The 16,719-nt window shown below is 38.2% G+C and overlaps 1 protein-coding gene across 1 annotated transcript; it reads left to right on the top strand.

The window, feature by feature from the left end:
- The first annotated feature begins 11,778 nt into the window (after positions 1-11,778).
- On the top strand, positions 11,779-12,720 carry LOC138870505 (uncharacterized). The gene has a single exon (XM_070148314.1). It carries the CDS (start codon positions 11,779-11,781, stop codon positions 12,718-12,720), a length of 942 nt encoding a protein of 313 aa, XP_070004415.1.
- Positions 12,721-16,719: the final 3,999 nt, after the last annotated feature.

The following is a 16,719-nucleotide window of genomic DNA, read 5'->3' as shown; positions in this document are numbered from 1 at the left end:
ACATGAGTATTATCCCCAATACATTTTCTAGTTTTAGGAAGCTAGAACCTTTACTACTTTTTTAAACAAAATAGATTGGGTTTGCCCAATATTTTTTTAGAAGCCTTAATTTAAATACAAAAATTAATAAATGAAATGAGTGTACCATAAATAAATATTGAAGCTCGAAGAATTTGACCAAATACTTGAAGAATTAGTTTGGGAGCTTGAAATTTGCTCCAAATATTTGCCCTAATACTTAAAACTAGATGTTAGCAAATTTAGAGAGAGAGAGAGATAGTGTGTGTGTGTGTGTATATGTGATAGAATTAGAGAATTGTGAGAAAAATAAAGAAGAATGAAGGGTATTTATAATTAAAATTAAGGCCAAAGAAAGAATACACTAATAAACTTGAGAGTTAAAATATAAGTTGGGGGGGGGGGAGAGGGCGAGGGGGTCATCTAGCAGTTGCCAAAGGACAGATTTTCAAAGATCAGTTGTTGGCCAACTACTATATTTTTTCTGAGAAAATATCGAATTCAAATTTTGTCGGGATACCAGGCCGGCACGGGCTATTATCGGGTCGGGATACCGAGACAAATTACTAGTCCCGTCTCGTCCTGTCCCTACCCGTCCCACGTCCCACCTCCCCCTCTAATCTGCGCCCTTACCCCCACTAGGGACTGGGACGAGACGCCAGTTCCATTAGACAACTTTATCCATCATTGTGTTAAGTAGCCTATAATGTCGGCGCAATTATGTTTGAACTTGATTTCATGAATATTTGGTGGCTTAGGAGAAAGAAGCTAAATAAGAATAGCTTTTGTCTGAAGTCTGTTGTGTACAAGTTAAATAATTATAAAAAATTAAGTGCATGTTAAATAGAGTGTCCAAATAGGGCGCCCGTAAAATCTTTACGTTGCTCCCTCATCAAACAGTCATCTAAACGAATTAGGAATTATTCCGTAGTAAATTCGACTACTACAACTTTCTAACTCAGACGTTTCAGTACTTTCATCCAACAAACTCTCCTGCAATAATAAGATATAATTTTAAAATTGATATTGAAAAATTCATCACCTTCTATGTGGAGTTAAGATACGAAAGAGAAACCCGATGTCCATAGTTATTTGTAGGGCTGCTCGATGGGCCGGGTTTGAACCGGACCGGACCGGGCCCGCGGTCCTAACGGGCCTGGTGGGCCGGTCCTGGTGGTCCTCCTAAACCCGTCACGGGCCGATCTTCATGGTTGAGCCCACGGGCCCGGGACCGTCAGGCGGGCCTGGGCCGGGCCTGGCGGGCCCAACGGCTATTTTTTTTTTTAAAAAAATTAAAATTCTCCAACGGCCATATTTAAAATCTAGCCGTTTGGGCTGAAAACATGACCGTTTTTAAGTTTAAAAAATGGCCATTTGGCCCCCAAACTTTATTTTAACCCCAAACTTTATATAATTACACTTTTTCCCATTTCTCAACTATAAATACCCCCTCATTCTTTCATTTTTATTCACCAATTCATCAATATCTCTCAATATCTCTCAATCTCTCTCAATCTCTCTACTACAATTACTTAATTTATTGTTGAAATTTCGTGAAAAATTGTGAAGTTGTTGAATTGAAGTTTTCAAGTGTTCAACGATTTTCAATTTTCAAGAAGTTGTTCGGCAATCCGGTAAACTCGTTTCAACTCTTACGTTTTTAGAATATATTTTTGTGTGGTTTAGTTTGCATAATTATAATTAATATGGCATTTACTTTGAAAAAAATATTTGGTAAAGGAAAAGATAAAACCGGTGAAAGTAGTGGCCAACCAACTACCCTTCCCCCGGCTCCCCGACCTAGAAAAGATAAGCAAGTTGAAAGTAATCGCCAACCTAGACGTCCTCCTCCTTCCGTAATTCTTGATAGTGATCACCCTTGTTTTCAATTTACCGATAGTGAATTTTATCATAATGTTGCACCAGGTGAAAGATTAGATGATGAAATTATGAATGCTCTTTATCCTAATGAAACCATCTTAGAAAATAATGAGGAAAATGAGGATGATGATGAAACCCAAGCACCGGATTTAGATGATACACCTACTAGTCCTCTTAATAACCCAACTGATGCACCGGTCGACCCACCTGTAGAAACTCCTACTTTTAATAGAGAACCTGCTAAACGCCTAGAAACATCATTAGTTTGGAATTTTTTTACTCAAGTAAGAGAATAAAATAAGGCTAAGTGTAAAACTTGTGGGAAATTAATGGTGCATAAATATACTGGAGACCGTAGCGGCACGGGTAGTTTGACTAGGCACATAAAAACACACCCTACAGATAAGGCTAGATTTTTTCAAATGAAAGCGCAACTAGAGGGGACAAGTGTAGATTCTGCGGTTAACCCTAGTACATGTTCAAATCTAGTTCAACCAGGAATTAACACTGTCACCGGAGGTATTTTATATTACGATCCAAATAGAGATCGTGAAGAATTAGCAAAGATGATTACTGTTATGTGCTTACCTTATACTTTTGCATCTAATCCTAATTGGGTTCATTATATTAGAAAAGTTTTTAATCCTACTTATAAAGGTTGGCCTCGCGCAACAGTTAAGAGTGATATTTATAAATTCAAACATGAATATGAACAATATTTGCGGTATTTATTTACTCATATACCTAATCGGATTTCTATTACTACTGATATTGGTAGAAGTGGTAATGATTGTGATTATCTAACTGTTACAAGTCATTTGTCTCAGGGACTTGAAAAGGAGAATCCAGACGGCTCTTTTGATCTTTTGGAATGGTGGAAGGCAAGGGAAAAACATTTTCCTGTTCTTGCAAGGATGGCTCGGGATATTTTATCAATTCAAGCTTCAACTGTTGCATCAGAGAGCGCTTTCAGTCAAGCAAGACTGCAAATAGGTGATCATAGAGCGTCTATGAGGGATAGCTTGGAAAAATCAGTATTGTTTAGAGATTGGATCCGCTCGGAAAGAAGAAACTTTGGAATTGCAGAAGCACAACCGGCGATAGATGAAGCTTATGAAGAAATGATAGCGGAACTTGCGGAGGATTCGGCTTCGCCCGGAAGTGGTGATGAACAAGCTTCTTTTCCACCACCACCAACGCAACCTCCTCCGAACCTTGAAGGATTTATGAGATTTGTTAGAGATAATACATAGAATAATATGTAACTTGTATTTTGGCACATCTTCCTTAGTTTTTTTCCTTCTAATGGTGGTATTAGTACCTTGTTGTGCTCATTCCATTGGGGGAAGGATGACTAAGAAAGATATGCCATTTTTGGTAATAAAATTTATTGCTTCTACCCATGAGCTTCTTTTCGCAATATTTCTTTGTCTATACTTAGAATTATTTATAAGCTAATATACAATATATATACTACAAGAAAATATATATACATAAGATACAATATAATATACTACAAGAAAATATATTATGCGAAAATATATACATAATATACAATATATATACTACAAGAAAATATAAAAGAGAATATATATACATAAGATACAATATAATATACTACAAGACAATATATTATGCGAATATATATACATAATATACAATATATATACTACAAGACAATATATTATGCGAATATATATACATAAGATACAATATATATACATAAGATACAATATATTATGCGAATATATATACATAAGATACAATATATATACTACAAGAAACAATATATTATGCTACAATATATACATAATATACAATATATATACTACAAGAAAATATATAAGAGAATATATATACATAAGATACAATATAATATACTACAAGAAAATATATTATGCGAAAATATATACATAATATACAATATATATACTACAAGAAAATATATTATGCGAACATATATACATAAGATACAATATATTATGCGAATATATATACATAAGATACAATATATATACTACAAGAAAATATATAAGAGAATATATATACATAAGATACAATATAATATACTACAAGAAAATATATTATGCATGACAATTTAGTGTTTTACTATTGTTTTGTTATTTTCTTTTTCGTCAAGCACTTTAATAATTAGATATACATATATACTACATATATATTTTTAATATAGCCATGATACTACAAGAAATTGCCTTAAAAAAATAAAAATAAAAAAGGCCCGCTAGGCCCACGAGCCCGGCCCGTTAAGCACAGGACCATGTGGGCTTAGGCCCGTCATGGGCCGGTTCCACCCATTGAGCCCACGAAGACCGGGACCGCCAGAGCCCAGGACCACGAAGCCCGGGACCGCGAGGCCCGGCCCGTTAGGCCCACTAAGGCCCGGGCCCGGTCCAGAATACAACATTAGTTATTTGTGGTTTAATAATGTAATATGTTATCAATAAAGTAAAAGTGAAATTTAATTATTGAGGAGACCAAAAAAAAGTAGGAGCAAGGTTGTCATGGAGCAAGAAATTACTGCCCCTATTGTAGTCTAGTTTTAGCTTTTTTTTTTTTTTTTTTTTGTATATATACGAAAATTTTAACTTATTTACCCGATTTATCTAAGTTTTCGTATTTATATAAAGTGACTAATATTTGTTTACAATATATATATATAAATTCGGTCAAAATTTACAATTTATCTACAATTTGAATATAATTTTTTTGTACAGAATTCGGTCAAAAGCTACAATTTACATACAATATATATACAACTTGTATAAAAGCATATTGTATATATTGGGTGTGCCGTTTCTACACTCAACATACAAAATTTATAAAATTTATTTATATCTTCCTCTTCGGGTTCAATCTGAAATTCTAACCAAAATCACCTCGGATCTTCACCAGATTCTCTCAAAATTGAGATATAAACTCTAATGAATATTTCCAATCATTTGCAATAATACCCAATCTAAATAAATAATAATTTTGTCAAATTTAATTTTCGAATTTAATTCGTAACTTTTCAATGGTTGTCAATAAAGTTTAGACTCATGTATTTATGTTACACGTACCCAAATAAAATCTGATTCACCAAACTTCCATTAATGAGTAAACAAGTCAAACATAGACTAAGGCACATTGTTCAGACAATGAGCAGAATATCATGCTCTAAGAGATGAGATTAAGATAAATTCGCTCAGATCAATCTCAAGCGCCTCCAAACTCTTGTTGAGATTATAATACATATCTATTGATCAAGAACAATCCAGAGTCTCGATTAGTAGTATATGTCGATTGATAAAATTGCTTTAGAAATTCGAAGTAGTACTTATCTATTAAAATGTTTTTACTCAAATTTATTTTGTGATGTGATGAAATTCAATTCCACCTATGAGGAGAGAGCGTGAGAGAGAAATGGAGAGAAATAGAAAAGAATGAACAAAAAAGGGTAAGATTAGAGTCTAATACTTATTTTGTATATAAATGATAAATCGCAATATGTTAATGTAATTAAATGATAACCTCTTTAAAAGGGGTAAATAAGTTTATAATGTAATATAGATAGATAAAAATTTCTTTTACAATGCATGCCCTGTGAGCCATATTCATTTAGAATCATCTACCTAAAAAGGCCCGGGCTTTGTTGTGGGCTTTATCGATGCTTGGGCCAACAATGTAAGCTGAAACGAGAAGCCCAATTATGATGACAAGTTTGGAGTCCAAGAGTAGAAAAAAATAGAGGAATTTTCATAAACCACTGTTGTTTAGTGGTTATTAACTTCCTATAGCTACCATATACATAATTACTTCTTATAGATACTATTCAATTGTTATGGTAGTGTATTCGCTGTATTCGTGAAAAGCGCCTAAAGTCAGGGCATTCCAGCTGTATGCGCATGTATTCACATGTACTCACGCCATGTATTCACGAATACAGTAACAACAATCACCTTAAAAATAGGTATGTCGAGTTATCTAATAACGGAAATAATATCAAATAGCCTGATACACTCCTAATATAACTCAACAAAATCAATTCTAACATGTCTCATTATCAACTCAATTAATTAGAATGATTTTTCAGTTGTATATAACTGTTGTATTTAGTGTGTTTCAATTTTTTTTTATGTTGCATTCATTACATTCAATATTTGTATTTACTGTATTCACTATTTTATATACAGTTGTAGACATATAAAATTTATAGGGTCTAATCCATACAAAACTTGAATTAAATTCAATTGGGTTAAATAATTAATTTGGGCTTTACAAGTTAAATTAGTCCATTTTATTATTTTCAAGCCCAAGGCCTAGACTTGTACCATGTGTCAAGTGACATGGCATATCCAATCAAATCCAAAGCCAACAAGATGATGCCACGTGTTAAATGATGTGGTAGTCCAAGACAAAAAGTAAGAACCAACTACAGGTCGCCAAATGGCAAAAATGACATAGGCCAATCAGAATCAAGCAAGAGATTTCATATCTAGCTGGGTTGTCCATCCCCTACAACTATAAATAGAGGGGTTACAAAACTCTCAGGACATTCAGAGTTGGAGAAGAACACTCCACAATTGGTGAAGACATCCATAAACAGAGAGATCAATCATCAAGTGCTTAGTTCTTCAACAAAGGAGTGATCAACGGAGTTCTTCCCGGAGATCAACCCATAACAACAAAGTGTTGCTCGACGTTCTTGGCAATTAAATACATCACAAGGAGGTATTCATCATCCTACATTCGAAAAAGATGCTTCTCAAGCCCTCGAATCACGGAGAATTTTAGAGAAGAGAATCAAGGGATACATAGAATTGTACTCACAAATATTTATCAACAAAATCTTTTTTTCTTCATATTATTTTTGTTGGAGTTTATTTTTCGTCTTACAAAAATTTGTTGCAAACAAATTTTGGCACGCCCAGTGGGACCAATTCTGCCCTACATCTCTCCTTTATTGCAAGTTGAAAACTACAAACTTCAGATCTACTGCTACAATGGCCTTCCGCAAGTGTGATGTTTCATGCAAAGATGCTACTGTTTCCGCATCCGTTGAGCTCAGTCATGTTGGCCCAATCACTCGAAGAAAGTTCAAGGCTAGTTGCTTGGATGAATCCGAATACTTCGCCTCCTTGGAGATGGCAAATAAAAGCAGATCTCATATGACGTTCGCAACCGCAATCTCTGGGAGCAACACCCTATTCTCGATGGTTGACGAACTTTCTCAAACAGCCTCAAACCTTGGCGGATTTGAGGATTTGGTGGATTCTTCAGTTTCAATGAAAGTCAATGCCTTGATGATTGACGCAACTAACGTGGATGAAAAGTTTGCCATGATGGAACAGACTATAGAGATCTTGAAGAAATTTGTTGAAGACAAAGACCTTCAAATCGTTCAACTCATGAACAAATTGGAGGCCTATGCACCTGGAGAGTCTAGCCATGTCCCTCCTCGTTCACCTGTCTTCATCTCCCAGAAAATAGTTGTTGAGGAATCATTTGCAAAGTTAAACATTTAAAAGAAAAAGCAATCTGCTTCAGTTGCGGCGTTATCTGTCCAACAATTGCAAGACATGATAATAAACACCATCAGAGCTCAATATAGCGGACCATCGCAAAGTTCATTATACTACTCTAAGCCTTATACTAAGAGGATTGATTGTTTAACTATGCCAACCAATTATCAACCACCAAAGCTGCATCAATTTGATGGTAAAGGGAACCCAAGGCAACATATTGCCCACTTTGTCGAGACTTGTAGCAATGTTGTAATGCATGGTGACCTTTTGGTAAAACAATATGTTCGTTCTCTAAAAAGGAACACATTTGACTGGTATATTGACTTGGAGCCCGAGTCCATTGATAGCTGGGAGCAACTTGAGAAGGAATTCCTCAATTGTTTTTACAATACCCGAAGAACTGTAAGCATGATAGAGTTGACAGGCAACAAGCAAAGGAAGGACGAGCCTGTGGTGGATTACATTAATCGTTGGAGGGCGTTAAGTTTGGACTACAAAGATCGCCTTTCAAAAATATCTGTTGTGGAGATGTGCATTCAAGGAATGCACTGGGGCCTTTTGTACATCCTACAAGGGATCAAACCACGAACTTTTGAAGAACTTGCAACACGAGCGCATGACATAGAGTTAAGCATCGCAAGTCATGGAAAGGCATCTCCATTTGCTGATCAAAAGGAGTTCAAGAAAAATATTGCATCAAAGAACCAAACCAAAGAATCAATAGCGGTGAAAGCAACTTTTGTGAAGGTCACTACTAAGTAAAAAGTGAAGGAGGATAAGACCCCGTGCCAATATCCCAAAGAGGAGAAGCGTCGTCCCACCTTGAAGGAATTAGAGGCGAAGGTTTATCCATTTCTAGATTCAGGCATACCCACAATCCTTGATGAACTGCTAGACAAGAAAGTCATCGATCTCCTTGAATCAAAAAGGCCAGAGGAAATTGGCAAATTTGGCGATCCGAAATACTGCAAGTTTCATCGCGCCATTAGCCACCCTACAGAGAAATGCTTCATCTTGAAGGAGAAAATTGTGGCTCTTGTAGGTGAAGGAAAAATCATCATAGACATGGATGAAATAGCATAAGCAAATCATGCAAGTATCGCGCTCAAGGAAAAGAAGTGTTCAAAGTTGCATAATGTGTCAAGCACTGCCTTTTCACAATTTGGAAGTTTCGAGCCCGTTGAAGTTGATCTTCCAAGGAAAACTCTTGAAGGTTCACTAGATCTAGACAATCACTCCAAAGACAAAGACGATGAGGGTTGGATTCTAGTTACTCACAAGAAGCAAAAACATCAGGCAGTTTTAAGGCTACGAATTCCTAATTCAAGAGTGATGATGAGCAATGCAAATAGGCTACAATCACCAAGAAATATGAAATCTTCTACTAGCAAGAAGATTAACAGTGCCTTATCGCCGAAGTTTCGAAAGCCCATCACATTGCATGAATTCTTTCCTGGAAAATTCCTTCATGGAGGTCATGTTGGTGCAACTCATGTAGTTTCTAGTACTGATGAAACAACGGAAAGCAATGATGAGCCTGCTCCAGTGAAAATACAAGAACATCATGATAACAGAAAAGTTGTCACATGTTGTGCAACAATTTCATTCATATATGATGACTTGCTGCTGGGGTCTAAGTCACATAACAGACCTTTGTTTGTTGTAGGGTCCATTCGGGAACAACATCTCAATCGCATACTTGTTGATAATGGTTCGGCTGTCAATATCATGCCAAAGATGGTGCTAAAAAAGCTTGGGATCTCTATCGATGAGCTATCCAAAAGTAACCTAACAATCCAAGGTTTCAACCAAGGGGAACAACGAGCCATAGGTATGATCCGCATAGGATTATCCATTGGTGAGATGAATTCAAACACCCTGATTCCCGTCATATATGCTAAAACATCATACAGCTTGTTGCTTGGACGTCCTTGGATTCATGAGAATGGGGTGGTATCATCTACTTTACATCAATGTCTGAAGTACAGAAGAGATGGTGAGATAGTCAAAATTGATGCAGACATCAATCCTTTCACTGAGACGGAGTCATACTTTGCAGATGCAAAATTCTACCTAGATTCTTGTGAACTGAAAGTAGAGAAACCATCATCAGATGACAAATATGATGTCAAGTCAGAAGAGGAAAATGAGGCTCAATGGACTACCACCAAGCTACCTACGATGGGAACGGAAGAAGTCTCCATTAAGCTATCATCATTTGAAGGTGACATACAGACAAAGACTGAGGAGCATCTGTTTTTTCGCAATGTTCCACGTGAGCGTCGAAAGAAAGGGCAACCTTTGATACAAGAGTGTACTCCAAACAAGCAAATGAGTCACAAAGATATCCAACATTTGAAGGAGCATATGACTGTCCCAGTTGCACAAATCCCATCCGTGACTTGTGAGTCTGCTAAAGGCAATCTCCAAGTTGATAAAATAAAGGGGCACTATGATCCTAAGGCCTTCATACTTCTTGAAAAGTCTAGTTATGACTTATCCAATCTATCACGACTACGAGAACTTAAAGATGAATTCACTAGTAAAAAGATACATGGGCTCAATGAGTCCCAAATGAAGTTGAGAAAGCAAGGGCACTACGTCGCCACTCCAAAGTTTGGGTTGGGGTTCAATTTGGTAGAGCCTCTTCAAATTTCATCAAAGAGAAGCAAAGAGATAGCTTCATCACAATACACCTCGGTAGAGGAGATAAAGGAAGTTAAGGGCAAGAAAATAAAACAACGGGCTTCAGTATTTGATCGCATTGGAGGCTCAACCCCTCCGGACTCGGTATTTGAAAGGCTAAGTCACAAAGGTGAACGTGTATCTTCCAAACATCTAAAAGAAGTTTCCACTACCTCAAATACCTCTGTCTTTTGTCGCCTAGGGACCACAAGGAAGTCGCCATCTAGAAAGATACTGTCAAAACATAAGGAGCAAGTCCATGAGGAGCGGGATCATTTTGAAGTTGTTGCTGACAAAGAAATTTGTAGTGCTTTCCCATCACGTATGAAGAGGAAGTCTATTTTGTCAATATCCACAGATGGTCCGCTGAAGGTGCAAAGGAGAACTAATGTTTACACATGCCAGCCCCGTAAAGAATCAAAGAAAGAGAAATAAGCCATGCCGACCATCCAAGGAAGTCAAAGAGAAAAGTCAGACTTTGTGGAAATATCCTATCACATAACTGTGGAAGATAGCCCATGCCTTAACGTTGATGATGAAGTACATGAGGCTCCCCCTCAACTAGAAGATGGCGGGCAATCAACTATGGATGAGCTTAAGGAACTCAATTTAGGTACTTCGAAAGATCCACGCCTCACCTTCAGTAGTGCGCTTCTCATGCCTCAAAAGGAGGAGGAATACTCCAAGTTGTTGACCGAGTACAAAGATGTCTTCTCTTGGTCGTATAAAGAAATTCCTGGTCTTAGTCCTAAGGTAGTTGTCCATCATTTAGGGATCAAAAGTGGAGCATGACCTGTGAAGCAGTCACAACGCATGTTTCGACCCGAACTTGTATCACAAATTGAAGTCGAAGTCAACAAGCTCATCGAGGTAGGATTTATTTGAGAGGTGAAGTACCCGTCATGGATATCAAATATTGTACCTGTCAAGAAGAAGAATGATCAAATACGTGTTTATGTTGACTTTCGAGACCTAAACAAGGCATGTCCAAAAGATGACTTCCCACTACCAATTATTGAACTCATGGTTGATGCTACAACAGGGCATGAAGCTATGTCATTCATGGATGGGTCCTCCAGATACAATCAAATCAGAATGTCTCCAAAAGATGAAGAGTGTACTACTTTTCGAACTCCAAAAGGGATATATTGCTACAAAGTGATGCCCTTCGGTTTGAAGAATGTCGGTGCCACCTACCAACGCGCGATGCAAAACATCTTTGACGACATGATTCATAAGAGGGTTGAATGCTACGTCGATGACTTGGTGGTGAAGACGAAGAGTAGGCGTTACCACTTTGAAGACCTTCGAATTGTTTTTGAAAGGTTAAGAAAATTCGACCTGAAGATGAATCCACTCAAGTGTGGATTTGGAGTTACCTCAGGAAAGTTTCTTAGCTTCATTGTGCGTCATCGTGGAATTGAAGTTGATCCTGCAAAGATTGATGCCATTCAAAAAAATGCCCAAACCAAAGAACTTGAGAGAGCTTCGAAGTCTCCAACGAAACTTAGCATTCATTCGGAGGTTCATCTCTAATCTAGCCAGACGGTGTCAACCCTTCAATCATCTATTGAGAAAGGATATCCCTTTTCATTGGGATCAGTCATGTCAAAATGCTTTTGAAAGCATCAAAAAATACTTGTTGAATCCACCTGTGTTAGGGGCGCCAATGTTTGCGAAGCCATTGATACTCTACATTGCGGCACAAGAACGTTCACTTGGAGCACTACTTGATCAAGAGAATGAGGAAGGAAAGGAACAAGCCTTGTACTACCTTAGCCGAACTCTGATAGGAGTTGAGATGAACTATACGCCTGCTGAGAAAATATGCTTAGCGTTACTTTATGCGATAAAGAAGCTAAGGCATTATTTTGAAGCATACACCATCAAACGCATCTCTCGAGCAGATCCCGTGAAGTTCGTGATAAGTCGACCTGTTCTTTCTGGACGCCTAGCAAGATGGTCCATATTGTTTGACCAATATGAGATCACATACATACCTCAAAAAGCTGTGAAAGGACAAGCACTAGCCAATTTTCTGGCTGATCACCCTCTTCCGGCGGAATGGGCATTTTTGGATGAGTTTCTAGATGAAGACGTTTTGTTCATCGAAGAGTTTCCACCATGGACAATGTTTTTTGATGGATCTGCACGTCGTAATGGTGCGGGGGCAGGTGTGGTGTTGATTTCTCCAGAAAGACAAGTCTTGCCATTCTCCTTTGTTTTAGGTGAAACATGCTCCAACAATACCGCAGAGTACCAAGCTTTGATCGTCGGTCTCGAAATGGCATTAGAAATGAAGATTCTACAGTTGGAGATCTACGACGACTCTAAGCTGATCATCAACCAACTTTTGGGGAGTTACGAGGTAAAGAAAAAAGATCTATTGCCATACCATGAATACGCTTCTGGTTTACTTGAAAAATTCGACCGAGTGTTATTAAACCACGTCCCAAGAGAAAAAAATCGCAAGGCTGATGCTTTGGCTAACTTGGCCACGACGATGTCACTTGGAGAGAATGAGTCAACAAAGGTATATGTGGGTCATCGATGGGTTATTCCTAGACTTCTGGATCTTCAAATCAACGAAAGCCAACATACGTTTATTTGAGTGATTGAATAAGAAGATTGGAGGCAACCACTGATAGAGTACCTTGAACACAGAAAGTTACCTGAACATCCGCGACAAAGAACAAACATCAAACGAAGAGCACCACGATTCATCTTCTATAAGGGGACATTGTTTCGTCGCTCTTTTAAAGGACTATTCTTGTGATGTCTTGATAAAGAAGAATCCCTCCAAGCGATGGAGGAAGCACATTTTGGCTTATGTGGAGCACACCAATCTGGTCCCAAGCTCCATTTTCGCATCAAGAGGATGTGCTACTACTGGGCGACAATGGTGAAGGATTGCATGGATCATGCCAAAATATGTCAAGCGTGTAAATTTCATGCCAACTGCATCCACCAACCTCCAGAGCCTCTTCACCCAACTGTAGCTTCATGGCCTTTTGATGCATGGGGACTTAACGTTGTTTGGCCACTTCCAAAGTCATCAAAGGGACAAATGTACATATTGGCCGCTACGGACTACTTCTCTAAATGGGCTGAAGTTGTTCCACTCAAGGAGGTGAAAAAGGAAACCATTATCGATTTTATCAAGTCATATATAATTTTTAGGTACGACATACCAATATATATAATCACTGATAATGGAACGCCGTTTGAGAACAAGCTCGTGAAGAGTCAATGCGAGAAGTTCAGTTTCAAATAACATAAGTCTTCAATTTATAATGCACCCGCCAACGGCCTTGCTGAAGTTTTTAACAAGACGCTTGGTAACCTTTTGAAGAAAGTTGTTGCAAAGAACTAGAGAGATTGGCATGAGAAAATTGGTGAAGCTTTGTAGGAATACCGGACAACCTTCAGAACTGCTACACAAGCAACTCCTTACTCTTTGGTATATGGCGTGGAAGCAGTCCTTCCGTTGGAGCAACAAATTCTATCATTGCGGATTGCAATCTAAGAAGGACTCAGGTTTGAAGAGAATTCTCAACTTCTCCTAGCAGAGTTAGAGGCATTTGATGAGAAAAGATTGGAAGCGCAACAAAAATTGGAGTGTTATCAAGCTCGACTAGCTAGAGCTTTCAACAAGAAAGTGTGGCCACGATCATTCCAAGTGGGAGACTTAGTCCTAGCTGTTCGACGACCCATAATCCTCAACAAACACATAGGCGACAAGTTTACCTCAAAATGGGATGGGCCATATGTTGTGAAGGAAGCCTATTCAAGTGGTGCATACAAAATTGTCGATGAGGATGGTCTTAGAGTTGGTCCGATCAACGGAAAATTTCTGAAGCAGTACTTCCCATGAAAGTCACCAACGCTCCTCGACGTACGAGCCTAAACTGCAAGTCATGACGCTCATTGATGCATGAACCTAAACTGCACGTTGCTACACTCTTGGTCCGCATGAGTCTAAACTGTATACGGCCCAAAAAAATAGTCTGCTAGGTTGAAAACCTCGAAAGAGGCAGCCTAGGCAAAAAAAAGAGAAGAAGTCAGCTAGGTTGAAAACCTCGTGAGAGGCAGCCTAGGCAAAAATCAGGACATAAAAAAAACTCACCCCTCTGAACTACGTTATAACTTGATCCTCTTCACCGAGGTACGTGGGCAGCTTAGAGTTTTATTCTAAGTTCAGTCACATAAGTTTAAAAAAAATAAAATTTTCTCGTCATCGGATCATTACATTATTTCTTCCAAGTGTAGAGGCAAATATCTATGAGGAAAAGAGATGATTTGCTTTGAAGTATAAAAGATGTTTTATTGCTTTAATAGTACAAAAGTTGATACATCAAAAAATGTAGAGACAAAAGAAATTAGACATTTTCCTATACCATATGACGTCTAATAGCTAAAGTACTATATTCAAGACTGTAGAGTCAATTTCAAGAAAACAACAACATTCATAGGACAACTCAGAGAGCATAGAGATGGGAAGCGAGCTCAACGGATGACGAGATCAACTTTAGAAAATTACCGTGGTTCATCTGGAAGACGTTCTACTCCAAACAATTTATATGTTGTACATTTAGATGTCTAGTTTCCAACAAAATCATCCGTTTATGATTCAAAGGCTCCTAGCTCAAGATACGATTTTTGTTGTCAGAACTACACGAATCTGAGAGTTACTGCAGCTAGGTGGATTTTGAGAATTTTTTGTTTCCAGCTCGAAAGAAGTTCTACCACGAAACTCATATGTATTGCATCTCTATGAGCATACTTTCTAATGGCGCAAACGGATCCCAATTTGGAGTCTCCTAACTCGAGATATGAACTTTTTCCACCAAAGCACGCAAAGCTGAAAAGCAATTTTGCGGACAGATGAGTCAAGTTCAGAAAGTTGCTGCGGACAATCTGCTAGGAATTCTTCTATGATATCTTGAAGATTTCATTATCTCTGAGTCTTATTTCCAATGGTCTTGAGATATATACATTTTGATGACAGCATACAGTGCTGTAAAGTCAAAATGTCAGATATGTATACCAGCTTCAAAAGTCGACTTCAGCTAATCCTCAAGGAATTTATCATGAATTCTTTAAAGGGTGTAACTTTTCAAGTTTTGATTCTTTGAAAGCAAGAAGCTTCAGATTTCATCGCTCCTACATCAAGGAATTAATAATTTTGCAAAGGTTCAACAAGCACTAGCCCGCCAAGGATGAAATATGGTCGCTCGAGCTCAAAGCCTCTTTCTTGCCAAGTCGCAAGGTTGAGATGAACCATGTCCTCACTCGTATGTCGCAAAGTGGGGATATGGTTTGCCGATCAAGCTCGCTTAGGAATACTCTAAATGTCTCTCGTCAAGCTGCAAGAAGGGATGTACCAAGTTGCTGTTGTACTCTTTTGAAAATCTGCAAAAAATAAGAAAAGATTTTGGAGCCCTCGGTGCCAACAAGATGACGCTTTTGTAGATACGGTGCGAGTAGCACGACGATCAGCTCGATTAATGGATATCGGTGCTATAGCATGACATTTATACTTCTACAGACACGATGCCAGTGATACGAAGTTATTGATACCACATGATTGATTGGTGCCAATAACACAAAGCTTTGATTCATCAGCAAGTACCAGTGTCAATGACACGACGCTTCAATGCGGATGGTGAGCATTGTGACGTGCACTTCTATGTCAAATCTCGATGGATCATACACTTCATGAACCTACAAAAAAAGGAGTGGTGATCATCCCCTTATTCTCATGATGCATATTGGAGAATTCGCCATGTATACCATCTTCGAGCCTGCAACAAAAAAAAGGAAAAAAGAAGTATGCTTCCCGAACAATCCTCTCGATTCTGGCACTTGATTGATCAAAGATTTGTTGCTTCTGGATCAAAAGGGTTGGAGCTTCGATGTTTATAGATGGTGTATCTCACTGAGCCTTCTTACCAATGGTTTAAACAGGTCGTAGTTCGGATGCTCCTATCTTGAGATATGCATTTTTTTAGCAAGAGCACGCAAAGCTGAAAACTCGAGCCAACACGTCGGAACTCGTATTCCAGATTCAACAAATTATCTGGGAAAACCTAGGGACATCCTGACTGTTATTTCTACATATGTTGTACCTCCAGGAGTCTAATTTTTAGAGCCGCAAACGTCTTGTGATTTGACCGCTCCTATCTCGAGATACGATTTTTTTTTTGCGCAGAGTGCACAGAGCTGTGAGATCAACAGGACAAACGTGTATGCCAACTTCAAAAATTAATTCCAAACAATACATAAGGAATTTGGCACGTAATTTTTGATATGTTGAATTTGTTTGAGTCTAGAATCGGTAGAATTAAGCGGCTCGCGATTTGGACTCTTCGATCTCAAGATATGAATCTTTTGCTAAGAGTGTGCAAAGCTGTGAGCTCAACACGGGCCAGACGCGTAGATCAAATTTGAAAATTAATTCCAGCTGATACAAATGGAGATTCGTGCTAATTTGTTTATATATATATCAGTCCTATGAGTCTAGTTTCGGTAGAAGCAAGTGGCTTATGATTTGAAGTCTCTACAACAAAGTACGAATTCTTTTTTGCAAGGGTACAAAGCTGGTTGACTG

The sequence above is a fragment of the Nicotiana sylvestris genome, chromosome 6 (genome assembly GCF_000393655.2).
Source record: "Nicotiana sylvestris chromosome 6, ASM39365v2, whole genome shotgun sequence".
Classification (NCBI taxonomy): Eukaryota; Viridiplantae; Streptophyta; class Magnoliopsida; order Solanales; family Solanaceae; genus Nicotiana; species Nicotiana sylvestris.
The sequence above is the reverse complement of the archived record's forward strand: the minus strand, read 5'-3'. Positions and strand labels throughout refer to the sequence as shown.

Bases quoted from the DNA above. Each gene is read 5' to 3' on its own strand.
- LOC138870505 (XM_070148314.1), top strand. From the start codon at position 11,779: ATGTTTGCGAAGCCATTGATACTCTACATTGCGGCACAAGAACGTTCA.